The sequence below is a fragment of the Dendrobium catenatum genome, unplaced genomic scaffold, assembly GCF_001605985.2.
Source record: "Dendrobium catenatum unplaced genomic scaffold, ASM160598v2 fragScaff_scaffold_716, whole genome shotgun sequence".
In the NCBI taxonomy this organism is placed as follows: domain Eukaryota; kingdom Viridiplantae; phylum Streptophyta; class Magnoliopsida; order Asparagales; family Orchidaceae; genus Dendrobium; species Dendrobium catenatum.
The window spans coordinates 16,719,389-16,746,478 of record NW_021319178.1 but is presented as its reverse complement, the minus strand read 5'-3'; the positions used below and the strand labels follow the sequence as shown (position 1 = coordinate 16,746,478).

General features: G+C 34.9%; 2 protein-coding genes across 2 annotated transcripts; both read right to left on the bottom strand.

Moving 5' to 3' along the window:
* Nucleotides 1-2,262: 2,262 nt before the first annotated feature.
* LOC110107979 (transcription factor MYB64-like) lies at nucleotides 2,263-5,909 on the bottom strand. The gene is made up of 3 exons (XM_020838457.1): nucleotides 5,611-5,909; nucleotides 5,372-5,498; nucleotides 2,263-3,006 (listed from the first exon to the last, which is right to left on the bottom strand). Exons 1-3 carry the CDS (start codon nucleotides 5,907-5,909, stop codon nucleotides 2,263-2,265), a joined length of 1,170 nt encoding a protein of 389 aa, XP_020694116.1.
* A 5,702-nt stretch (nucleotides 5,910-11,611) lies between these two features.
* LOC110107981 lies at nucleotides 11,612-14,295 on the bottom strand. Its single transcript, XM_020838459.2, has 2 exons — nucleotides 12,703-14,295; nucleotides 11,612-11,911 (listed from the first exon to the last, which is right to left on the bottom strand). The coding sequence occupies exons 1-2, from the start codon at nucleotides 14,133-14,135 to the stop codon at nucleotides 11,674-11,676; spliced, it is 1,671 nt and encodes a 556-aa protein (XP_020694118.1). The 5' UTR covers nucleotides 14,136-14,295; the 3' UTR covers nucleotides 11,612-11,673.
* Nucleotides 14,296-27,090: the final 12,795 nt, after the last annotated feature.

Here is a 27,090-nt window from a genome sequence, read left to right as displayed (position 1 = left end):
ATTTGTATATATGAAGAATGCATGCATGTGTTATGAAGCATATTATAGAGGTATTAATTTATATTTGTTAAATCTAAAGTTTTTTTCTTCAAGAGCTAGCCCTATCATTGGAATAGTGGCATCACGAGATTAGGCCAAAATTCTACAATAAAAAATATATTTTTTCACTATTCATTCAATTCCATGTCTTCTCATGCAAGCTACCAGCCAAGAGAGAGGAGCATAATCTTAAAGAGAAGAGTCTTTTTCACTTGTTGGCCCAATTCAAAAGTTATTTGGGTCGAGGTATGTTATATTTTGCTTATCCCAATTTTTAAAAAATTACAATTTTTTGAGATTTTTTTATGGATTTATAATTTGATTTTACAAAAATATGATTTTTTCAAATTCTTGTAACTTAATTTTATCTGCGTGACTTTTGATATGTTATTGATATGACTGTTCTGATCATTTTGAATATTTATTAAAGTTTTTTTGTATGGTCATTTTAAAATACAATGATTTTTATCAATTTAGATATTTATTTTAACATCTAAAAAATACTTTTGCTCAGTTAAAACTTTAGAATGCTATTATACATAATCGATGGTAATGTACTAATGTGGTAGAATTATGAAAACTTAATTTTAGCAAACAATAGAATACTGGATGAGAAATTATTTGACAGCAATTAAAGAAATTTTTTTATTACACAATAATACTATAATTATTTTAATTGTGTTGAATTAGGGGTGTCGATATATATTTGACCCGACACAAACATGAACCTGAAAATTATGGGTTTAGGTCAACCCATTCGGGATATGGCTTGAGTTCAAGTCTCATATTCTTGATGGATTGCAATTTCGAGTCGAGTTCAAGTCAACCTGAAAACCTGACATCAATCTAAAATTAACTTGTTCGTCGCGTAGTCATCCTCGTACGTCGCGGTACAAGTCATCCTCTCAGTCTATCCATTGCTCGTACATCTGTTGTGCTTACTCTCTCCTGAACTCGCCCACACACCTACTTGCCCACTAGCACAGTCTCGCTTGCTCCCATTAATAGTCGCGCCCAATCAGGTCGATGGGTCTGGTCGGGTTGAATTGGGTTAGAGGCAGGTTGTGCCAGTTTCGGATTAGACCTGAACCCAACCTGAATAATCATTTTAACACCCATATGTAAAATATACTTTATTTTCAATGTTTGTGATTGAAATTTTGAATCGACAGCGAGAAGGGATTCTATTGGCGACGAGAATAGATTTTGTTATGTGTTATGTTTTAAAAATTATGGAGCCTAAGGGTTATATTATTAAGAAGGGATTTTGTTGGTGGAGAAAAATTTAATTTATTAATTATTATATATGAGAAGTTGGGGTCTGAGAGCTACCCTGATAATTACAAAGTGATTGTTTATATTCCAATTAGTCTTAATACAATTTCAATAGTTATTTAAATGCATTCAGTATCAGTATTTGTTTTAGCTTCAGCTTTCCATACAATACTTTAGTTAATTATTTCAATATTTTCATTTCTTTTGGTTTAAGATGTTTATTTTTGTTTTAGGCTGTCGTAGCCTATTGAGCCATATTAGCTCACTCTTATTTCTACTTTATTTTCATGCTAGGGAAATGATAAGGTATGAGATGAGCAATTTTGATATTAGACTATGATGATCTAAGCTATAAGTATGCTTTTTTATTAGTTTTCTTTTTGCTAATTTGGTTTTTACTTTTTTAATATTTTTTTGTTGTCAAATGTTGTTGTAGATAGACCTCAAATTATGCAAGTATTTTTGGATGATATATATTAAAAAAATCATTTTTTGAGATTCAATAGTGTGACTTTTTGTTGTATATAAATTAGAAGTTTAGTTTCTCAACGCTTCTCAGATTAGATCTTGTATTGAATTTCTGCTTGTTGCCACTATTTACCATTTTCAAGAGCAAATGCATTGAAAGCTTATCACCGTTACGATAGCACAAAACATGGCCGTTAAGAATTAAGATAATCATAACAAATTTACACAAAAATAATCTTCCCTTTTCAAATTTTAAATTGGAGGCAGGGAAATCCTTCTGCTGAAGATGGCTTCTCTCTGGAATATGATCAACAAAATATTCTCCTTGATGAGATCTACGGCTTATTCATTCACAAGAAAGGCTTACAGAAGAACTCTCCATTGCAGTAAAATTAATTAAAAACCTCTAAACTAAATCCGACTTGAATCATAAAGTAAATTACCTCCAACAGCTATTTTTCTCAGAAATTAAAAATAAAATCAATATCCGCCAAAAGTTTTGCTCGGCAAACGTGACAAATGCCAATGTAATATCTCCATCAAATCCATATCTGCAGATCTTATAGGTGAAGCCTGGGCACCATCAGCACCTGTTACCTTATCAGCGTTAAAACTCCCAATCTCTTCTATCGTAGGAAGAGAAGGTCCCGTAAGTAGATTGGATATATAGAAATCCCATTGTAAGTTACTTCCACTTTGAGTCTCTAAACCAGCAGAAGTAACATTGGAAGGAGAAGGAAAGCTTTCCTCCGTATTCAAGAACTGAGAAACAAACTCAACTTTTGAACAACCCAACAAATCTCGTTTTTCTTCATCTAAACCTCTCATGATCTCTGGTTTTTCCATGGAAAGCAACTCCTCAACCATTTGGCTTGCGAGCTCAGAATCATCAGGCTGAGGTGGTTGAAGAAGGAATTCATTTGATGTGCTCGAATGGCAAGTGGATGGGGAAGTTGCAGTTGGGGTAATATCAGGTAAGCTTAAAGTCTTGCTTTTGATGTATTCTTGCAGAGCTGTGAGCTTAAAAGCACCGGCATCTCCATGAATGGCCTTTCTTCTAAGTTTTTTATTTGAACTTTGCTTTCTCTTTGTCGCATTCCAGTGATTTTTTATTGAGTTCTCAGTCCTTCCTGGAATGCGTTTTGCAATTTCAGCCCATTTGTTTCCTATTTCCTTGTGAGCTTGAACCAGCATGCTCTCTTCTTCCTCAGTCCAGCTATCCTTCTGCAAGATATTAGACATTGAAAGAAATATACACTAAGAGAGATATAATTAATCGTGGTCAAAGATTCGATCTCCATGATGTGAATGTTGATGTATTTCACGACTCTCAAAGCATCAATGAATTTTTTCTAATAAACAAACTTTAGGGGTTATTTATTTTGAAGTAAAAGAGATATAAAGAATTTTAAATGTGAAGGTCTTGAAAATATATTTGAATTGAAAGAAATATGTAGTAAAATTTTGATGTATTTGAAATTCATAATCTATTATAATTTTAGTGTATTAGAAAATAGTTATATTTGAGTACTTAGCTTTTTCAATATACAATAAGTTTTTTATCATTATTACCGCCACAACTTACCTTGGCCGTCCTCCGTCACCAGCCCCTCATTGGTCGTTGGCTGCCACCTCCATCCGCTTACTCTCACCATCCAACCACCATCAATTTTTTACTTTATATTACATTTATATTATTTTAAGCCACAAAAAAATAAAAATTTCAACATATAAATTATTATTATTATTATTATTATTTGTTTTTAAGTTTATTGTAAGTTGGGCTTATCTAATGAACTCTATCTTGCCACTTCCTAAGGAGAAAGAGAAGTTTGAATTTTCAATTGTAAGGGATAGGAGAAATTATTATATGGAGATAGTTATGTTTTTTTTTTACTTCTTCTAAAACAAATAATTATCATTCTTGAAATGATATTTACAAAAGTAGAATCTAAAATAAAAGAGTAGATGAAGAGGAGTGAGATTTAAGCTTCGTTTGGGACGGCTTTTTTTCTACTTTTTAAAGCAGTTTTTTAGTACAAAGTTAAATATTTTTATACTAAAAAGCTGCTTTAAGAAGCATAGAGAAAGCCGTCCCAAACAAAGCCGTAGTCCTATTCCATTTCCCATTTAGGTCAATCATATAACATAAGAGATTTAGAAAAAAATTTAGAGTAACGAGGGCCCTTTACACAATTTTCATTTTGCATATTCCATACTAAACATTAGAATTTTGATTTAAGATGTCAAAATTTGCCAACAATTCCTCATCCTCAGATCTAATAAAATAAGGTGCGAAAACTAATATGTATTAATTTTGATAATTTACCAAGCCTGATAAAGAGGCTAAGACAATAGTAGTCATGAACTTTTCTTTCATAGTAACAATTCTGTTAGCAATATGGCAACAGTAGTCTTTTGAATTTATTGATGGGGTGAAGGAGATGGGAGATAGAACAACTTCTAAAGTGAATTTATTAATAGGAGAATGATCATGATCATCATCTAATGGTGCAGCACCAAATTGTGAGTGAGGAGCATTGGGTGTAGTTTTAAATTTAGCTCAGGTCGATGATAGTCTAAAGGGAGATGAATGAGATTGTAACAGCTCAAACTCTTAACTATTGAGATATTATTCGCTTTGACCTAAGAGTCTCGCGATTTTGCCCTGTTGGTGTAAATTTTCCCAATAGGTCACTCATCCCTGAATTGCTATGGGAATAGCACGCTTAACTGCGGAGTTTCTTAAATGAAATTCCAACTATTATACCAAAAGACATCTCGATATTTAAAAGTTTAGCTTCTTTTACTTAAGGAGTTTCACATTATTAGTTATCTATAAACTATTAAGTAGGGGTTTACAAATGAACTGCGTACTCAAATTGAAGCTGATTGATTGTTTGCATATATGAAAATTATTGTTATTATTATTATTTTCTTGTTATAATATGCTTTGCATCTCAACAATTTATTCAACCAAAGCTTTTATTTTTCATTCAACCAAAGCTTTATTACTACTCTAGTGTTTATAATGAACATGAGCCTATATAATATGCCACTAGCCATTTAATTTTGATTTTTTTCAAGGTTTTATTTGGTCAATGAGTTGGATAGATAATAGTAAATTTCTATAATAACTTGCTAAATAAAATCATAATTGGTTTTTTAATTAGATTTAAAAACACAACACAAAAATTTTAGTCATTTGAATCCATTAACTAACCTAATATATAGCTCATTAAATAGAGGGCCCATGATCATATGAATATTTTAAGAAAGAAATAGGAAAATTAACATAGAAAATATATGCTTATATATGATTTCACATATATGAGGGGTTGAACCAAACCCCCTAATATTAAAAACATAAATAAAGGTTGCCATTCAAAGTGTCTACAAATTAATTTTGAAACAAGTTCTTAATTTCCTTTTTCATTATTTGATCATCAAATATCTAATTTAATTCTGAAATAAATAAATAAAATCTTATTCTTTGAACTAATCGATCATCACATCAACACAAAACATTTTTATGAAAAATTGGTAAAACTATATAAACATTATATAAGAAAGAATAATAAAATACCACCTTAATATCAGGGCGCAAATGATTATGCCATCTTTCCCTGCATTGTTTGCCAATTCTACCGATAAATTTCCTAGCAATTAGAGACCACTTCCTTGTTCCATGTTGCTTCACCAAATGAATAAGCATTCTAAATTATAAGAAATAGTAATAATAATTATAATTAAATGCAGTGTATAAACAATAAAGAGATTAATTTAAGGCATAAAAAAAAAAAAAGAAAAACATGTATATTTGCATGCCTGTCCTCTTCAATTGTCCACTGGCCTTTTACTATTCCAATAGAAACCTCCATAGCAGACGAAGAAGAAGGTATTTCTACGCTCTTCTCTCCATCTACAGTTGCACAATCCATCTCATCAACTCTTCCTCCGTTATTATAGCAGAAAACTTGTAGACCAGCAAAGCCTTCACGTTGCATGAGCAAACTTTGCTTTTTTTCACGTAAAGAGCTCTCCAATGGCACTATGAGAGGAGATAATGGCTGAAGGAGAAGTTGATTACTCTGAGAACTAGTAAGAAAAGTATTTTCTTCCTCCATTAATTAATCTAATAAGTAATTAATAAGTAAGAGAGAGAAGAGAGTGATGAGATGGGCATATATAGAAACTAAGGAAAGAAGAAGAGACAACATGCAGTTATCCATAGGAGGAAAGAGGTTATGGGCTTTAATTTATTGTTAAACACATTCAATGACACATTAATTGAATGCTTCATCATAGTTGTTTGCTTTACAAAATAGATCAAGTTGCCATAATAGCATCGATCATGCATATTGTAACGCATAGTTAATCTCTCGAGATCAGAAGAACAGAGCTTGGTTTACAAAAGTTTGGTGTTTTACTCTTAGTATGAAGAAATTATTTTGTGCGGACATCAAATGTAGCTCTATATCCGAAGATCAATCAGAATGAGCCACGTCAGCAATAATGAGCACAATACCGAGGAGTACCAAGCCGCGATACTGACGTGACTCATTCTGATTGGTCTCCAGACAATATTCGGCGTCCCCACAGAATAATTTCTCTAGTCAATGAAGATTAATTTGTTCCAAAGATTAGATGAGCCACAAGCAACTATCGTCTAGCTTACGAGAAACTTGTTGGAATTTTAGAGCCTTTAGCCATGCTTCTTAACTTAATTTTGAGATTAAATTAGATGCCACGAGGAGCTCAGGAAATGCACTAATAATGGGGTTTTATATAATTAACTGGATAGCCAAGTGCGGGGCATTATGTGTGGAAAGAGGAAAGCTAGAATTGGAAAGAGTTGAGTGTAGTTATTATTTATCTTTAGCAATCAATGTGGTTCTTTCTATATAGAGAGATTTTTTTTTTCTTCCTAAACATTGAGGAGATCGAGGTGTTATAGGTTGGCAAATCATGTTTGGTTTGAATATTTTTTGAAGTTTCGACGGGGTACTAAGTAGTGTAGTTCTTTCTAAATTTGACAATATCTCACTGTCCACACACACAAATTCTTAAAATTTTTAGATAGAGAGCAACTTTTGCTTCTTCTATGTTGATTCTATAATCTTGTTTGTTATTTATGTTATCTTGTATCATTTTGTACTAATATTGTAATTTTTATTAAAAAAATAGATAATGTGAATAATATTATAAAAAGTGCTAGTGATTGAGACATCTTAAATTGTTATAATAAATATTTGTTATGATGCATTATCTATTGGGATATTATAATCGGTGAAAATCTTACTTGGATGGCAGTTAGAATAGGCTGATTAGGGACATATTTAGTCGATAAATCAAAATAAAATTTTGACATATAAATTTCATGAATTGGCTTCACTAATATGACCCTTATATATTAGGTGCCCCATGCAATTAGCTTTCTTATAATATTTATGTGATGAAAAAGATGGATAAGCATTGTACTTATTAAGTTGCAATTATAAAAGAGCATTCTAATACATTTATCTAATAGATAACATTCAATACAAATGGTGGTGTGCGAGTTTAGTCAACCTATATAGTTTATGAAGTAACTTCTATAATATAACTCTTAGGTTCAATATGTTATTTATCAAACATATATGTAAGATTCAAATGTCATGAAATTGATATTTTACACTTTTAATAGCTAACATAATGATTGTTCAACTAAATATCTAAAGATAACACACATTATCACTCCAATTTAATTTCTAATTCATAATCTAGGGCCAATAAATAAGCACACATGGCCCAAGTACAAAGGATCAATCCATGACTCTAAAATCATGCTTTGAAGAGTCGTCGTTTGAGTGAATTACAACCCTCGTTTATATTAATTAAGTGGATAACTACCCACCCTACTTATATCCTGGTAATATTCTCTTCCCCTTATTATATTTATATTGATGATTATGATGAATTGAATAATTCCCTCTGCAAATTTTAGCATTTGGGCTTCTTCTTCTTGTCTTTTTCTCCCTCGCCTCTCTTCCCTTGGATTATGATTCATTATTGTTTCTAGCTTTTCATGTTCTCAGTGTCTCCAAATGGAGCTCTTGAAAATTAGGTGTGTGTGCTGTATGTGATTCCATTTTAGCAGTGTAAATGAGAACCAAATCTAAGTGCGCTAAAATATTATTCAGTTAACTTTTTATAGTTTTGTTTCAGTTATTTATTTATTTATTTGAATAGGATAAATATTATAGATCTTTAATTGAACAGATCTCAGCCAGCTTGAAGTTCATTTTGTTGCATTTTATATCCGGATATTTTTTTGTGGGGGAGGGGGGACTCACAGACGGGTTTACGTGTTGATTAAAAGAAAATTACATGTTCTTAAAAGGGATCTAAGTTTTGCAACTGCTCAGAAGAGCATACAATAAAAAAAATAAAGAAAAACCTAGAAGCCAAAAATCCCACCTAATTATAATCATAAAAAACCTACAAAAAAATTACTAAGGATGCTTCAAGCCATCACCCAAAAAAAGAATAAAATAATCTTAATAATCTTGTTCGGTATAAAAAAATTTGTCAGGATATAAATCATCTCGATGAGCTTTAAATTAATATCGATTTTCATCAAAATCAAATTTTTATTCTTTTATATGATCTTATTTAAAACATTATAAACATAAAATTAAATTAATCACCCGTATCTTCCTTCTAAAAAGTCAATATTATACATATCTCTTACATGATTAACTATCTATAATATAATAAAAAAGATATAATAAACTCAATATATATATAAATATCATACCGACAAACAAGCTGAAAAAGATTGGCTGCTCACCATTTTGTCCATTTGAAACGAAGGCTTATTATTATATTATCCTAAACTGGAATAACTTTTGCGATATTCGCTGACATCTCATCACAGCAACAATGATGAAGATGGCGTTTTCTTAATGGTTTTACCTTTGGCTCCATAACAGCCTGCCCACATATTTGATATTGCAAAGCATCCCCATGTGTTTCTTGCGAAAGCAGGCATCAACTTTATTCAATATTTTATGGATCCACTGAGCTTCATCTTTTGCTCCTGCCTTATGAATGTTTTTAGCTTTTACTGTAAGAAAATCATTAGTTTGTAAAGAGAAAACATTATTGCTTTTCTTACGTACATGTGATGTTTACAAGATCAAATTCAAATGTTACTGAATCATCTTAACATTGAGATTTAGGTTTTCTCTCGGATGACTTTCTTACTGCTTCTTAAAGTAAATTTTTAGTAAAAAAATTTAATTTGTTTTCTTGTAGGTTGTGTCTTCTACTTAAAAAAATTAATAATGCTATTATTTTGAATATAATTTTCATCGTTGTGCTTATAGTATTAGTATATATTGTACACTCTCACATATACATTGTAGAGCTTCAGGTCTCATTAGGGACTGCTTTCTTTCTGTTTTTTGAAATAATTTTATTGTATATAAATTTCTAGGTCAAAAAATTTTTATACTAGAAAGTTGCTTTAAAAAACAGCAAGAAAATCGTTCCAAACTAAGGCTTCGTTTGGGACGGCTTCTTGATTGCTTCTTAAAACAGAGTTTTAGTACAAAACTTTTAATTTTGGTACTACAACTCCGTTTTAAGAAACAATAAAAAAGTTGTCCCAAAGGAAGCCTAAGCCTTAGAGTTTACATTTGATTGGTTAGTTTTATTACTTGCATATTTCATGCATAGTATACCGTGATTTACATCATTCCATTGTGAGTTACATCTAATCTCTTGCTCATTATATGGATTAGATTGGCTGAATTTTGATGTAAATTCTAAGATTTTGTTTGAGACGGTTTTTTTATTATTTTTAAAACAGTTTTTTAAAATAAAATTTATTTTTTTTACTAAAAAAAATGTTTTAAGAAACAAGAAAAAAGTTATCCCAGCCGTAACCCTGAAACACAAAACAACCAAATTAGTTATTTTGATGCGTCTTGGTTAAAATATCATCAGGTACGTTAGAGGGCCAATATATCAAATAATTTCAGTCGTATTAATATTTCACATACCATGAACTTCCCTATGAAGCTAGTTTAATTTGTCTCAGTAATTAAGCAAGGGGCGATCATAAATGAGGACGATAAACAGTAATGTAGTGGGGTCAATTGGTCATATTCGATATATTGAAAAGTTTTAAGTGTTATATATGGAATTAAATAATTTTTTTTATGTAAGATATGTAAATAGAAAGTATTATGTGATATTCATGCAATGGATTATTTGATTTGAAGTAAAAGTGATTAAGGTTTCATTTATGATGGCTTTCGTATTGCTTCTTAAAATAGCTTTTTAATTAGTATAACAATTTTAATTTTTATACAAAAGTATTATTTTAAGAAGCATTAAGAGAGTTGTCCCAAACAAAACCTAAATATAATGATTTTGAAAATATTAGAGTTTGCTTTGAATTAAAATTTTAAAATATTTGAAATTGATCATCTAGTTCAATATAGATGTAATTTAAAATAGTTAAGAATTATTTGATTTTCAAATATATTGTAAATTCTTTATCATTGTAGTTTTCAATGATTATCGCCCCTCCATGTCACCACCGGCCGCCTCCCGAAGCAGCTTGCCACTCATCACCATCCACCTCTACCTAGCTTCGCAACTATCGTCATTGCCACCACAAGCGGTTGATTTAATTTACATTATATTCATTTTACTTCTAACAAAATAAATTATCTTCATTTATTTTATATTCATTCAAACCACTCAAAATATTTAAATATATAACATTTTTTTGGAGATATTGGGCGTAACCCGTATATTAATGAAACTTCAAAAATATAAGCTGTAAAAGAAACCTAATGCTCCAGAAAAAAAGAGGAGCAAGCTCGAGAGAGTCAAAAATCAAATGAAAATACATATCTATTAAAACTTGAACAACAACAAAAACAAGGAGGAAGAGCCACGCAGTAGCAAAAGAGATGTTAAAGTTGGTAGCATGAGAGAGCACAAAGCGCCAAAAAGCCCACGAAAGCCAGGACTCAGTCTATTTTCCAATGAATTAAAATCATAAAGAAGCATCCAACAACCTCTGGTTTCCCACAGACCATCCAAGGGGAGCCAGAAATATGGTACACATCATCGTCCATGGCTAAGAAAGAGTCCCAACAGGCAAAATCGAATGGGCAATAATCAAATAGAACCAAAAAGAGCCACCAGCGGGCACGATACCTAACATCATATAGCCAATATGAAGCCATGGAGCCTTTCAAAAGGGCCATAACATGCTTAGGATTTTAGTACTTTATGAGATACTGACCAAATACCCCAATAGAAGAGTTATCCCATGTTAAGGAGATTGAAGAGGAATCATAAGTAGGGATGGCTTTTATAGCATTTGCAACAGATTGAGTGAGAGAATTTCGCAGACACCAATGGCTCCCAGTAATTAAATCCTTAACCAAGGCTTTTTTATTATGCTGATTTATTTCTTAACAGAAACATTTAGCTAACTATTTACCACTATACATGCTAGAATCTTTCAGCCCTCAGATCAGGACAGACAACACGTTTTAGGGCATCTCCAATCCAAAATTTTATTTTTCACTCCAAAATACAGTGAAACCAAAAAGTGCCGTGATTCGTCTCCAATCGAACGTCATTTTGCCCCCTAACGTCGCACTGTTCATCCGAGATCAAATGGAGGAGGAAAAGGAGTTAGGTTGCGACGTTTGAGGGCCTCCATTCGATTGTTTGCCGAACGGTTGGAGATGATCTTACCTTCAAAATATGATGAAATCATAACCAAAGAACCAATCCAATGGACAATAACTCAGAGCATAAGAAAAACAAAAGACCACTATACGTAAATATTTAACCTAAAAAATAAAATAAAATAAAAATTTACGTATCACGATCATCGAGAGGATAGCATGTGTCTTCGCCGCCGGTGCTCCACAAGAAGTGGGCGTAGTTGGCGGAATAGTAGCTGTTTGCCGGATCTGCTGAAATGGCTTCCAAGAATGTCTCCTCTGCCGCCCCCAAATCCTTCCTCGCCACCCACAAGAAGTTCGCGTACCGGCATAGTGTCTCCGCCTCCGCCGGCTCAGCTCGTAACGCCCTCTTAAAATATTCCTCCGCCCTGTTCAGCACCCGACAACAAAATTAAGATTTTTTTTTGGGGAAAATTAGGGAACAAAATTAAGACTCACCTTCAAACTTTTTTTTTATTTTAAAATTTAAGTCCAGCTTTTTTTTATGAAAAATAAATTTAAAACGTATTAAATTCATTTAAAATTAATATAATATAAATTATTCATATCAATAATTTTATGCTATTTCTAATATAATTTCGTATTAAAATTCATTCAAAATAATTATAATTGTTGTAGGGGCTATTTGATTTGCAATAAAATGAGTATAAAGAATTTTAAACATTAGTGGCTTCAAGAATATTTGTATTTGATTTAAAATAAAATAAATACAATATTAAATTTTAATGTATGAATTCAATATCTAGTTCAAATTTGACGTATAAATTAAAATGATTTTCAAATGCACTATAAATTTATTTAAATGTTGTCGTCAATTATTGGCCACCGCCCACCTACTATCATCGTCAACACCACCCGCCGCCACTGTCAACCGCCTTTGATCATCGCCATCAACTACTCGCCGTTGAAGGCCGCCCACCATAGTCGTCAACCACAATTTTTAAAGTATACATAATATTTATTTTACTCAAATAAAAAAATATTTAAATTATTATAAAATATTTTAAATACGTGCATTCCTTTTATACGCCAGACAGGCCCTTCATAAATTATTTCGGAGGAATAAAGTTTTTTTTTTTTTTTAGTGAAGTCGTTAACAGATTATTGTTCGTACACAAAATTGAGTTTTTTTTTTTTAATGAATAATTCAAGAGTTTACCTATCGTGGTCGCGACGAACAGTGTAAAGAAACTGGGCGAAATTTGAGAGCAGGAGAGCGTCGTCGGGGTTCTCGGAGAGTGCGATCCTGTACGACAGCTCCGTCGCAGAGTAAGCCGATAAGTCGTCCGGCTCGGCCTCTACCGTAACGGGTGACACGAATCGCCGCAACGTGTGGGGATCCATCAGCGACTCGTGCCGCCCGCTGGCCATAATCATCTCCGCCGTATTCTCCACTATCCCTTTCCATGCCGTCGCCATCTCCTCGTCCATAGCCGCCATCGAAATTGCCTTTGAGAAGATCATGCCTCCGTCACCCAAGGAAGATGAAGACCGATCCGAGCCGTCGTCCGCAGAGGCGGTGATCGCCGGTGGCTTGCCACCGCCACTACCGTTTCCACCGACGGCGGAAGATCTGCAGACGGAGAATGTTTTGATGGTGGATGAATTGAATCGAGGAGTAGGGTTTTGGGATTCTTCGATTGAGGCGGAGAGGGATTGAGGTGGCGGCAAGGGTGCGGTGGCGGCATGGTGGTCGGTGATTGAGAAGACGGTGAAATTGGCGAGAAGGAGCATGAGGTAGACCATGAGGGTGGGAGTGGACGAAAAGATACGATGGAAGAGCCAGACGAAAGAGGCATGGAGCTCGCTATGGACCCTTGCGAGGGTCTCCTGGATTTGGAAATTGTCGGATGAGAGTAGGGCTTCTCGCATGCGAATCACTTGGCTTTGGAGCTCGCGCACTATAAACACCATAGAGGAGAAGGCTTTCATTACGGAGGAGTAGACGGAGTCCGTCATCTCATCCGATTCCCATCGTTTCTTCTTGCTTTGCAGAATTCGCAGCGACAGGGGTATATCGAAGCTATTTGCCCTCCGCTCCATCTTTTGCAACGCGAATCCGTCACTGCCAGCCCAAGATTCCGGCGGCATCGCTGGAATTTCGGGGTTTATTGAAATCGGGAGAGGTGAAATCGAGTCGGAAGCGGGGGGAATGGAATGGATTTCTTCCAAACATGAAGAAGAAGAAGAAGAAGAAGGGGCTGATTCGTCGCAACTATTGCTGGTTTCTGCATCTTGAATTCTCTGAGATTCGGCTTCGATTTTAAATTTGAGGTTTAATTCGTTAACCCTCTTCACAAATTCCTCCTCGTTTTCGCCGCCATCAACGAAGCCGTCGAGGTTGGCACTGCAAGAAACCCTTTTTCTTCCACCTCTCACTAATTCTCTTTGATGACAGTGATGAAGAAGGGCAGTTCCGAGGAAGGGTGTATGATGGGCAGTATTATGCGTGATGACGCGATCGTGGGAGTTGCTTAAGGAAGTGTAAAGGAGAGAAGAAATGGCGTGGGCTACGGTTTTGGCCGAGATAGGGCCTCGGAGGTGCGGCGGCTGAGACCAATGCAAGCAAGTTCCGGCGATCTCCACGGCCATCACCGGCCGGTGGTGAAAGGAGAGGAAGAGGGGAAACGAATCAACGACTGGCTTTCTGGACTGTCAGTTGGTCCGATCTAGGCGTCTCTGGTCTTATATATAGGGACTTTGATCAACCACAAGTACGCGGTACGTACCGTCCCTTTCTCATGTCAATTTTACTAAATTTATTGTCTATTTAATATGCGAATGAATAATCTCCAGCCGTTCATAGGATATCTACAGAAAATGCACTCATTTAAATACGCCACTCTAAAAAATTTTAAAAAATATTAATCTAAGTAAACCACATTTTTTTCATGAGTTTTTAATATGATAGCCGATAGGCTTTTTATTATCAGCACTTAAAAAAAAAGGTAAAGTAAAAGTTATACAAGTCTCATATTTTTTACAGCAAATTTATATAAAGCCAAAAAAATTACATTAAAAATTATATCGCATATAATATTACTGTTTCTAATATAAATTTAGATAAAAAACTATATTCACTTTCATTTATGGAGAGTTTTTACTCATCTGCCTAATCAAATTATTTTGACTACACCTGCGATACAACAATTTGTCCCTCTTAAAGTTGCTTATTCTCAAATTAGTTGGCAAGATACTTTTTAAGATAGCAATACCTTATTAATTTTTTATGTAGAGCCTAAATACTCTACAATCCTTGATATTATAGTCCTCATCAATATGATAAAGTTAGAACTTCCAAATTCTCGGTGAATTTGTATGACCATCGAGAACCCAGTCGTACTCCATTCTACCCATTGAGTAGGCCTGAAACTCGATCTAACTGCACTGCTTCTGCGGTGCACAGATACAATCGAGTTCGCAAAGCGGCATTCATCTAGTTTCATTTAGTTACAGTACAGAATTTCCAGAATACTAACCTCCACCAATAGAGATGTACATACTCCGAATTATGGAGCTCGGAGACTTCAATTTCCCGAGCTACCTTTACCTTTCTCCGGCTAACGCGTATCCGTTTTCTTAAAGTTATCTAAACCTTCTACTATTTTTCTAATTGGAGCCTGCCATTTGATGCACTCCCTATTTTGAATCATTGCCATGAGTGTGGCAAGTGATTGATTTAAAGGAGGTAGGTCGATGTCGAAGTACCTTGTAAGAGTTACCAATTGTTGGCGCCTCCTAAGATCCATATGAGGTGGTGTTCTAAATTGATTTTCATGTTTAGAACAATCAACCCTCCTATTTTTCTTCACTGGATGGAAAGAAATATTATTATTATTGTAGTTATTATTTAGTGTTGGAAGGATTCTTAGCGATGGAGAATTTAAAGCTTTCTAGTTGAAACCCTCAAATTAATGTGAACTTGGCCAATGACTCCTAACCTTGTCACTTCATGGGAGGCCTTGTTGAACTTCAACATAGATTCTCTCAAGCTATTGCCTATCTATTTAATATATAATAGAGATTGAAAGATCCTGAACGGCCTCTTTGATGCAAGGCATTATGCAAAGAACAAATAGGATAATTTTTTGTACAAGTTGATTGAGACACTTTTATGCTAAGTTCCTAAATGTGTAGGTGTATAGGATTTATTTTATAGCATCCAATATATTGTATAGTGATAAGAAATTCTTGAAATGTCTTGATGTGATTAGAATGGTCAATAGTATCTTAACACATTTTAGCCTTGAACTTCAGCATGACCATCTCCTCCAAAAGATCTAGTTTGAATGGGTAGTCATACATCATAGTATGCGGGTGAAAAGTTGTGTCATTGATTACAACATCATTTTCCTTATTGGGTGGGCGAGTATGCTGAATAATCAATATAGGTTGGAATGTAGAGGTTATATTCATTTCCTCAATCACTGTAGTAAAATGCTGACAAATTTCTACGAAGCGGACTTCCGGTTATTCTTGAGTGTCAAATGTATTGTTTGAAGGTTCTCTAATATGATGCTTACAGTGCATAATTCTAAGTTGTGCTTGGGAATCAAATTGATTATCATTATTGTCAATTTTCTCTTCTACTATTTTTTTCTATTAGAGTAATAGTTGAGTTCTCATAGAAGGCACGAAGAATATAAATGGTGGAAACTTGTTTTTGTCCTGAGATGAGAGGAGTACAAATGTTAATAGTTCAAGAAAAAATTCTTGTGTTACTCAATGTTGAGGCTAAGAAAAAATAATCAAAACAGGATTAGTAAGCATAACATATGCAGTCGTTTGATCAAATGACCTACATCCACTATTGTGCAAGCCAAGACTAAATATTTATTTCAGAAATCAGAGTACGACCAATGAGTATTAGTAAGTGCAATCAATCTTCTTAAGAGAGGAAGAGTTATGATTAAGTAGCAGTGTAGTGTTTTTTAGTTTATTTGTGAACCACCAATTATGTGTCATTGTTATATTTATAGTTATCGTTGGAAGATGAACTAAGCCTTCATAAATATTAAAGTTAGAGTAGACATTTTTTGTAGTAAACAATAGATATAATAGTTGTAGTATGTTTTCCATTCATGTACTGTCTTTTCCCAAAATGCTGCAATAAATATTCGAGAGGAATTATAATGCCTGGAACTTATTTGAGATAATATCAAACTCCTGAAATGAGTCCTTCTCTAAAGCCTCCCCAAGAGATATATTTACCAAGAGTTTTCTTTGTAAGATTAAATGTCTTGATCTTTGTCCATGCCTTTTTAGATTGTTGTTGGTTATAATAGATGCATCTAATTAAAAATGAAGAACATGCTTTATGTTACTAGAAGGTCATGCCAATTCCACTTTTTGCTAGAAGGTAATGCCACTTTTTTCATTTCTCAAAATGGAAGAAACCTTGAAGTTTGCATTAATATTGTACTAATCAAAAGCAATAAACTTACTTTGTTTATAGATTTTTGACTATTTGGTTGAATATGAAGGAAAATATAATCTTCTCTTGAGTTCCTAAATTAAAGAAATTTTTTGTTGTGATTTTGATAAAAACAAATAAATTAAATAACTAGGTTTAGAAGAATAAGTAGTTCGATCTTATGACATAGATCTATTGTGTAATAGAGAGAAATCCTTCTTTTCATCTAAGCCGGGAACATTTATCAAATACAAATAGGATTGCAAAAAATTGGGAAGGTGATTCCATTTGTTCCTGTGAGTCAGCCTTTAGGAAACATTTCCGTTGTTATAAAGGGATGCTGATCGAACCTTTGTCTTCATTGAGGAATGAAAATTATGCTTTTGGAAGGGTTTCACCAAATGAAACGGCTGAGTCCCTTTCTTTGAGACCATCTCCAACCGTTCGGCAAACAGCCGAATGGAGGTCCTCAAACGTCGCAACCGTTTGATCTCAGTTGAACAGTGCAACCCCAATATTGGCGTCACACTGTTCACTTGCGCCATTTCTTTCTCTCTACCGAACTCGTCTGAGAAAGGCGCGAAAGAAACGAGCGATGATTTGGGGGCAAAATTGCGTTCCACTGGAGATGAATCATGGCACTTTTTGATTTTACTGCATTTTGCAGTGAAAAATGAGAATTTCGGTTGGAGATGCCCTGAAAGATCACCTTGTATGAGCGGTGATTGGTTATGATTCATCTTTTTGAATGGCAAGAATTTGATCCTATTTATTGCTTATTTGCTTTCATGTGGAATCTGATTGTTGAATGAAATTCAGTTAGCCAAGTGTATTTATAACATCTAATTGGATACCATGTGGATGGTTCAGATTTAATCTTCTGAGTTGAATTTTAATTTTATTTAAATATACCCCTCGTTATTAGGAAGTTTATAAATATTTAATTTTTCAAAGTGAGCCTGCTGAGATTATTCATCTTCTTTGAGCCATGTATTCCAAGAGATCATATCATTCCTTTTATATTGTCTTCTTGAAGAAGTTGAAGGTGGATTTAGATGCTACAGCTTTAAATCTAGAGTTCCTGTGCCTGCTGAGATTATTCATCTTCTTGCTGTAGAGACTATCAATTCAATAAAAATGTTGTTGCAATGAGGAAAGGAGAACTAATTGCTCTCTCTGAGTTGAATACCTCAAATGATGACTTTATTTCTATGCACTTACCAGTTCAGAAGGTAGTTTCTTCATCTTGGGATGCTGCTGTAGCAGATGCAAAAAAGAAGTGTGTAGAAATTACTTTACTTAATGTCTCTTATGAGAAGGAGAGTGTATTTTGAAACCGACTGATCCTAAAGTCATTAATATTGATTTGGACTTTACCTATGGGAAAGATGAGACGTCTGATGTTACATAGAAGGTTACTTCTGAGAGATTTTTTGGAGTTGATATGAATATTCTGGTGAAGGAAAAAAGTATTAATTGTTTAATTCATTTTTGATTTGACGGAAGGTCGAGCCAGAGGATTTTAAGTATTTGAAAAGGTTAAATATCTAGCAGTTTAATTCAGGTCTCTAATCACTTCATTTTTCAGTTTTAAGCTAACATATTAAGTAGACAAAATTATTCAATAAATTCCATTTTTTTTAGTACTATTTCCATATTTTAGGGGTGTCAAAATTGGGTCACGGGTCGGATTCGGGTCGAACTCGGAACTGACCCAGGTTCAAACTGGTTGACCCTAACCCAACTCGGGTCGGGTCGGAAATTCGACCCGGACCCGACCCAATGGGTTGCCGGGTTGATCTGACCCGACACAGGAAGCGGACGTGAGTTTGCGGCGAGACGTCGCTGACGCCAGCAGGACTCGGGTGCGCGCTTTAGCGGGCAACTGGGTAGGTTTGGGCGTCCGAGGGCAGGCGGGAGTGCGCGTGGGCGGTCTTGGCGAGCGCTCGAGCAGGCGCTAGCGCGCACGGGTGGCATCGACAGGCTGCTGGGTTGTCGCGTGGGCAGCTAGGCGGGCAGAGCGCGGGCAGCCGGGGCAGATGCCAGCAACACATTTTAAACAGGTTTCCGGGTTAACCCGGCAACCCGTCGGGTCAACCTGAACCCCTACTACACAAAACCAAAAATAAAAAGCAATAGGAATTGCTTGAGATGAGTTAGGAAGGATTACTTTGAGGTAGCTTTCTTGTCACTAGGAGTAGCAATGCCACGTTTCTATAGCATTAACTCATAGATAATATAATAAACTCTATTCTTCTTATAATTATATTTAAAATTTTCGACCTCATCATATAAAACTCTTAATACATATAGTCCACTTGACTATATGTCCCAATTCATGCAATCAATCTCTCAGTCTCCCTCTCACTTTAGGAGGCGACTTTATCCCTGTCAAAAATCGAGTGAATACAAATTCCATGTTGAAAACTTCTTCTCTTCCCTCGATCTCTTTGTCTCTATGTTTCCTTCTCTCTCTTCATCTCTCACTCTATCTTTCCCTTGCAGTGGATCTCTCGTTTCATTTTATCCATGTCTACACTCCTCTCTGTTCTTTTGTATTCACAAGACTGCAATACCATTTTAATTTAATTGATTTTTTTATTAATAAGATGGAGTTTTACAGTAAGTTTTCTAGCTTCTTGCTTGTAAAGTTAAGCACCTATAAAGGTAGGACAAGATTTTTCTTTCATTCATATTTATTGTCTTCCAATTCATAAATATTATTTTAACCATCTTTCTTAAAATTTAGAGGTTCTTTTTGGATTTGAATTTTTTCATGTTAGTTATGAAAATATCATCAACCTTAACAAAGCTTGTATATCATAAAGCAATTGACAGAGCTCGCATACTCTATTATAGTATAGCCCAACCCTTGGTTGAATCATGGAGCATTGGTCTTCCACTACTATTCAGCAGAATTTAGCTTGTATAGATAGATAAACATGTACTTATTAAGAATCCTCCTGAAGGAACTGCTAGACTACTTCATTCGCAGTTGGCTCTTCATGATTTTCAAAATAATTATGGACTAAGGATTCAAGTACACTGTAGGAGATAATATGTTTCACCTTAAGCTGTTCACATGGAGGCACAAAAAAATAGTAACTTTGCCCCTCTTGTTTTTGAACAAATATTGTTATGGCTTGTACATAACTACAAAGATAATGCATTTGGAACTTCTTCAATTCTTATTAAATTTAGATATATTGACACTTTCTATTTTTATCCTTTTTTTATTGATCATATTCAATGGCTCGGCCACTATTGATTTAGACACCGATAAACTAAATTTTTTCTGGCCCAACTTAAAGAAATTGAGTTATTCAACCAAGTCCTCACTTTCTTATTAAAATCCCACAATATAACATTATCAAAACATAATTCTTACATGTTTATTTCAAGGTAGTTAAGAGTCTTCAAACAAGATCTATCAATATCATGTTGACCCTAACATTCATATGATCAGTAGTCCCTAAGAGTTGATCTTCATCCTAAAAGATTATTTTGAGGGTTTCTTTTAAGTAAATGGCCTCTCATGCACTAATCCTACCAAGTTGTGCCAATAATTTGTTAGGATCAACAAGTACTTCCTAGAATGTCTCTCATAATTCAAGAGGCATTAAGAGAGCATCACATATACCCAAAATCATCAGAAATTTCATCTAATATGTTAAGACATTATAATCAGCTTTATGAGGATGTATATCTTCAACCTTACCCTATTGTTAGACAAGTTGTGAAGAAGCCAAAATTTCTTTGATTACATCTCCTTTATTTTTTGCTCTATCACACTAAGTTGCAAGACTCAACTAGTTCAAAGTTGAACTATTAATACCATATCTAACTTGGTAGTCATGGTATAGTATAGTCTTCTTCAACCTCAACTTTTTTGGGTTTCTCTTAAATCTTAACAATAATTCTTTCAAGACTTTAGCCTCATTAAGATTACTCTAGCCTTGATAATCATTGTTAATATATAATGTATCAAAATCAATAATGCATGTGGCATCCTAAGAAATGAGGACATACGTGTAATAACATAACAGAATCCATATCATCATTAGTGAATAAACATGATACACATATAGAGACCAATGGATCTTAATTAATGGTTTCAACATAAGTTGCTTTCTAAGTTAAAATGGATCTTAATCTATGAACTCCTATTACAGACCAATTGGGAAAAACCATTATTAGTGCCCTCAAGTGTAGCTCATCTTATTTAAGTGTTTGATTTGACCCATTAATTGTTCAAAAAAAATCTTAAGGGACAATTATGGATCAATGTCATAAGTATTTGATGCTAGCTTGCAAGTATTGAGTTTGATTAGAGGAATTTGGCTTGATTGGACTCAGTTTGGACTCGACTTAGTTTTAGGCTAGTTATATTGATGAGGGTCACGCTTGACTCAATTATGATCCTATGAGTTCAATTAAGGTGTGCAGGCTTGACTTTTATTTTTTTTTTTTAACTGTCAATAATATTGTAGGCTAAAATTCCTGACAAGTGAGAGAGATAGAGTTTTGTATCCTTTTCGTGCACGAAGATCTAACACGTAAACAAGAGAGATTTGTATCCAAGCTTTGCAGGGCTAGAAATTTTTTTGCTACAAACTTCCCTTTTTTTTTAAAGAAGAAAATTTTATTCTAAAATAACACAAAAGATACAACGTAAGCCAACAAGCCAAAAACCCGGGATAGCCAAAACAAAAGAAATGCTACAAAGGGAAAAAATCAACCCAGGAGAAGAAGGCATGATTATCTCTTAATAGCTCATAAAAAAGTCTATTTATTTTGCTCGTCAAATTATTTTAAAAACACGTGCGATTTTTTTTGTTATATAAATCAAAATTATTTTTAAAAGTTTATTGTTTAATAAATAAAATTAAACATTTTCCACCCTTTAAGTTTACAAACTACTGCTATACTTTTATTTGATTATTTTTTTATTTCAGATATTTTATTATAAAAATGAGTTTTTTACTATTAGAACCATTAAAATATAATAATTATAAGAATTTATTTATCAAATTTTTAGAAAAAATTATTATAATTTATAATAATCATAATATTTTTTTTTTTACAGTATTTAACTAATTATACATCTTAAATATTTTATAAACAATTTTAGCATTGTAAAAGGAGCCTAGGCTTACACATCATCAAAAATCAACTTTATTAGGGCCAAATTTAGGTTTAGTTTGGAATAAATTTCTTAATACTTTCTAAATCATATTTTAAATACAAAAATTTAAAGTTAAAAAAAAATTATACTAAAAAGCTGCTTTAAAAAAACAATTAGAAAGATGTCTCAAATGAAGGCTTCATTTGGGATGGTTTTCTTAATGCTTGTTAAAGCAGTTTTTTAGTACAAAATTCTAACTTTTTTGTGCTAAAAAGCTGCTTTAAGAAGCAATATGAAAGTTGTCCGAAAAAAAGTTGAAATCTTAAAGTAATTCGAGACAAGTGTAACTCAAAAAATAATTCAAACCACCAATGACTCCAAATTTATAGCCAAACCTTTCCTTTAGCCTTTTTATGGTACAATTTATATGTAACAATGTATAAGTGAGTTAAACTAACTTGCCTCTATAACTTATGAGCTAAGCTCGATGAGCAAATGAGTTAGATTTGAGCCAACATTGACTCACTCGTTAGTTCGCTTACAAGCAAGTTTAAAAATATTATTATAAAATACACTTTAAATACATTAGAATTCATATTTTCATCTATAAAGCTATCAAAAATATTTGAAAATTATATATCCTTCTCATTTCAAGTGATTATTTATGATTTATCTTCTAATTTCTCATTTTTTAATAATTTTATTATAAATATTATTTAAATCATAATAATTTTCTCTCTTTGTTATAAACAAGTCGGCTCGTAAGTCATCTTGAACTCATAGGATTACACTCGAGCTTGATTAATTAATATAACTCACCTTCCAATTATCCTCCAGTATGTATTTGCAATATGGAGAGGCTAGGGCTTCATTCCAATAATAGCATGCATACATAGAACAACCATATAAATGCATTCAATAATATATACTTGTATGGATCCCGACGAGCGTAACGTAGGTACACATGTGATGCTTGATGATGTTGTGTGGGTTAAGAAAGGAATTTAGATTTGAACTTGATTCTCTGTCAATAAATTGACAGAATCGACAATGTTCAATCAACAAAAATTTGACCACCAACGTAACCCTAATAATGGCCGTTTTAAATGTTTGTATCAACCAGAGGGGGCCCTATACTTTTTTATGCTTTCAAGCTTAAAAAAATATAAATATTTTATTGTGATTATAATATATTTTTGCGATGATAGCCATGTTGATAGAAAATCTCAACCAGAGAGAATCATAAAAATTTATAATGTCTCCTAAATGCCCATAAAAATTCAAAATTTTAAAATAATCACTATGATTCATTCTCAATCAGTCTCTTCATAGTAAGGATGTGACATGTGTCCTCTATCTGGTGATTTCATCACCAAATGGCACCACACTGGTGACTACGGATAAGGATCCTTATGTTAGGTTTGGTTGACTACCTCCTCTGACTAAGTAGACTAGGAATCATGTTGGCTCGAGATGATGAAACCATGAGATCTTGATCAGACTCATCATCACTCATCACCATCACCTGTAAGTGCAATATGGTCAAATTTTTAATTTTAAATATGAAATTCTCGCATACCAAACATGCTGCTACTATACACCAGATACTTGTGAGAGTGAAGAGACGGGAGGAGAGGCTTGAACGAAACAGAGAAGGTAAGCGGAAGAGAGGAAAATATTATTATTATCTATTGGAATACAATACATGATATCTATATGTATGAGTCACCATGAGGAGGAAAATACAGAACAGTGTGTGTGGGACAAAACGCATAACTGCTTATGCTTATATTCTCCCTCAAATTATGCATTCTGTGATTGAATGGATAATTTGTTACATAAATATTCAAACCGAGAAGCTGCGAACGGCTTAGTTAAGATGTCTGCAATTTGCTCCTGTGACGAGATGTGTTGTATGGAGATGTTATTGTTGAGAATGTGGTGACGTATGAATTGAAAATCAATCTCGATGTGCTTCGTGCGGGCATGAAACACCGGATTCTTCGCTATTGCAATTGCAGAGATGTTGTCACATAGGATCGTAGTCGGTGTTTTCTGTGGTAGCTGAAGTTCGTCGGCGAGTCGTCGTAGCCAAAGAACGTCTGAGGTAGCTGCCGATAAGGCTCGATACTCAGCTTCAGTTGAAGATTTTGCTACTGTAATTTGCTTCTTTACCGACCAGGAGATCAAGTTAGGTCCCATGAATGTACAGAATCCTGATATGGACTTGCGATCTGTGTTGTCTGAAGCCCAGTCTGCATCAGTGAATGTGCGAAGGTTGGTGTCGCCGGCTATGATCGGTAGACCATAGGAAACAGTTCCTTTGACATACCGAAGTATGCGTTTCAGTTGTTGAAAGTCTCGGTCGGTCGGAGAATGCATTTGTTGACACACCTGGTTAACAGCAAAAGCAATGTCAGGTCGTGTGATGGAAAGGTATTGAAGAGCACCTGATAGCCGTCGGTAGAGAAATGCATCGTGAAATGGTTTGGTGTTTGGCAGTTGATGTTTGGATGTTGGAGCTATAGGTGTAGGCGCTGGTTTGCAATTTGAGAGACCGGCTTCCTCAAGTAATTTCTGAGCATAATGTGCCTGTGATAAAAAGAATCCTTTGTTAGATCGAGTCACTTGAATGCCGAGAAAAAGAGAAATTTCTCCTAATTGTTTAAGGGCAAACGCGGATCTGAGTTCGGCAAGGATCATTTGAATGTGTTGTTGATCGTTTCCTGTCATAATGATATCGTCAACATAGATTAAGAAGTAAATTCGGATGTGAAGTTTTGCAAAAATAAACAGAGATGGATCGGAACGACTACACCTGAACCCGTTTGATTGAAGTACCATTGTGAGTTTCTGAAACCATTGACGGGGCGCCTGTTTGAGACCGTAGAGAGACTTGTGTAGCTTACAAACGGCATCCGGGCGGAGAGGATCCTCGAAGCCTGGAGGTTGACTCATGTATATATCGTCTTGGAGGTCGCCGTGTAGAAACGCATTGGAGACGTCTAGCTATAGCATGGGCCAATTATGGTTGATTGCAAGATTTAAGAGTAAGCGTATTGTTACCATTTTTGCTACGGGACTAAAAGTCTCGTTGTAATTCTGACCGAAGATTTGAGCATATCCCAGTGCAACGAGTCGCGCCTTGTATCTATCGATTTGGCCATTTGGAAGTTGCTTGATTTTGTAAGTCCATTTGCATCCAATAACCGGTTTGTTGGCCGGTTTTTGTACAAGTGTCCAGGTTTGTTGTTTGAGAAGTGCTTGATATTCGTTATTCATTGCATCCTGCCAGATTTTGTTTTTGGATGCTTGCTTGTAAGTTGTAGGAGTTTGCAGAGGATCGGAATTGCTCAGTAGAGAGAGGAGCTGCTTTGGTTTTGTAATCCCTGATTTTGATCTTGTTTGCATAGGATGGAATGGATGTGCAGAGTTGTGGCGTGGCTCCGGGCTGGATGAAAGCTGATGAGTCTGATCATTTGTAGAATGAGAAGGAGCAGTTGTGATCGGTGGATCTGAATTGGTCTTATGAGAAGGATCTGTTGCCGTGGAGATTGTGGAAGTAGGCATTAGGAGAAGAGGAGGGGTAACGGAGCTGATTAACGGTGAGCTGAGTGAATCCGATGTTGATTTGTTGTGCAGCGGAAAAATGTTTTCGTAGAATTGCACGTGCCTGGATATGTGAATTTTGTTGTTGCTCAAGTTAAAACATTTGTATCCCTTGTGGTTGGGTGAGTAACCGAGAAATAGACATGGTTGAGATCTCGGTTCAAATTTGTTATGCGTGTATGGTTGTAACCAGGGAAAACATAGGCAGCCGAACGTTCGTAAATGTGAGTAATCCGGTGTGGCATTGTAGAGCATTTGGTAGGGAGACTTGAGTGATAGTGGTTTGGAAGGTAATCGGTTAATAAGGTAATTGGCGGTAGCGATAGCTTCGAGCCAGAACTTGTCCGGTAAGTTTGCCGCATGCAGCAATGTTCTGGTGATGTCGAGGAGGTGCCGATGTTTACGTTCCGCTAAGCCGTTTTGTTCTGGGGTATGAGGGCAGCTGATTTGATGAAGTATGCCGTGAGCTTGAAGAATGGAGAGGAAGGCAGTGCTTGTGAACTCGCCTCCACCGTCTGAGCGAAAGCGTTTTGGTGTACAATCGAATTGTGTTTTAATAAGACTGAGAAAACTTTTAAAGCAGTTAATCGTTTCAGATTTTGAATTCATGAAATATATCCAACAGTAACGAGTAAAATCATCTATAAAAATTACGTAGTAACGAAAAGTAGAGTGTTCGGATTGAGGAACCGGTCCCCATAGGTCCGAGTGGATCAACTCAAACTGTTTCTTTGTTTCAGAATTGCTGTTACAAAATTTCTGTTTGTGGCTTTTAGCCGATTGACAAGAAATGCAACAAAAATCTGAAGAAATTTTATTAAAACCAGAATTAGACGATGCAAGAAAGTTAAAGATTTGATGATTAGGATGCCCGAGACGAGCATGCCAAGTAATCGGTGTTGGAGTCGTGGTATGAAGAGCCCGCAGGTTTCGATCGGGTGCAAGCTGGAGTTCATAAACTCCATTATGTAGGCGACCATGGAGAAGGATTTGATGATCCTGTAGATCCTTAACATGAAAGCCATTAGAATCAAACGTAATTGATATCGCATTGTCATTTGTTAGTTTGGAGACAGAAAGTAAATTGTGTGTAAGGGCGGGAACATGAAGAAGATGACAGAGGTGAAGCTTACGCGGAGTATTTGGAAGAGGTAGCAAACCTTGGCCATAATTTTGTATGGACATAGTGGAGCCGTTAGCTGTTGAAACAGAGTCCGATCCTTGGTACACATTTGAATTCTGAAGAATGGTGCCAGCCGATGTCATGTGAGTCGTGGCGCCAGAATCCAAGATCCAGCTTTGACCGCCTTCTTGCGTGGATTGAGCAAGGTTCGCTCGGGGTGTTGGGTTGGGATTGGAGTTGTAGTTCATGTTGCATCGATGCCAGCATGTAATAGCGG

What these genes read in the sequence shown, in the direction of transcription:
- LOC110107981 (XM_020838459.2), bottom strand. Translation starts at nt 14,135, where the DNA reads ATGGCCGTGGAGATCGCCGGAACTTGCTTGCATTGGTCTCAGCCGCCG. An exon ending in GTTCGTCGCGACCACGATAG is followed by an intron (nt 11,912 to 12,702) that starts GTAAACTCTTGA and finishes GGTGCTGAACAG; the next exon opens with GGCGGAGGAATATTTTAAGA.
- LOC110107979 (XM_020838457.1), bottom strand. Translation starts at nt 5,909, where the DNA reads ATGGAGGAAGAAAATACTTTTCTTACTAGTTCTCAGAGTAATCAACTT. An exon ending in TGGACAATTGAAGAGGACAG is followed by an intron (nt 5,499 to 5,610) that starts GCATGCAAATAT and finishes CTTATAATTTAG; the next exon opens with AATGCTTATTCATTTGGTGA. An exon ending in ATTTGCGCCCTGATATTAAG is followed by an intron (nt 3,007 to 5,371) that starts GTGGTATTTTAT and finishes AATATCTTGCAG; the next exon opens with AAGGATAGCTGGACTGAGGA.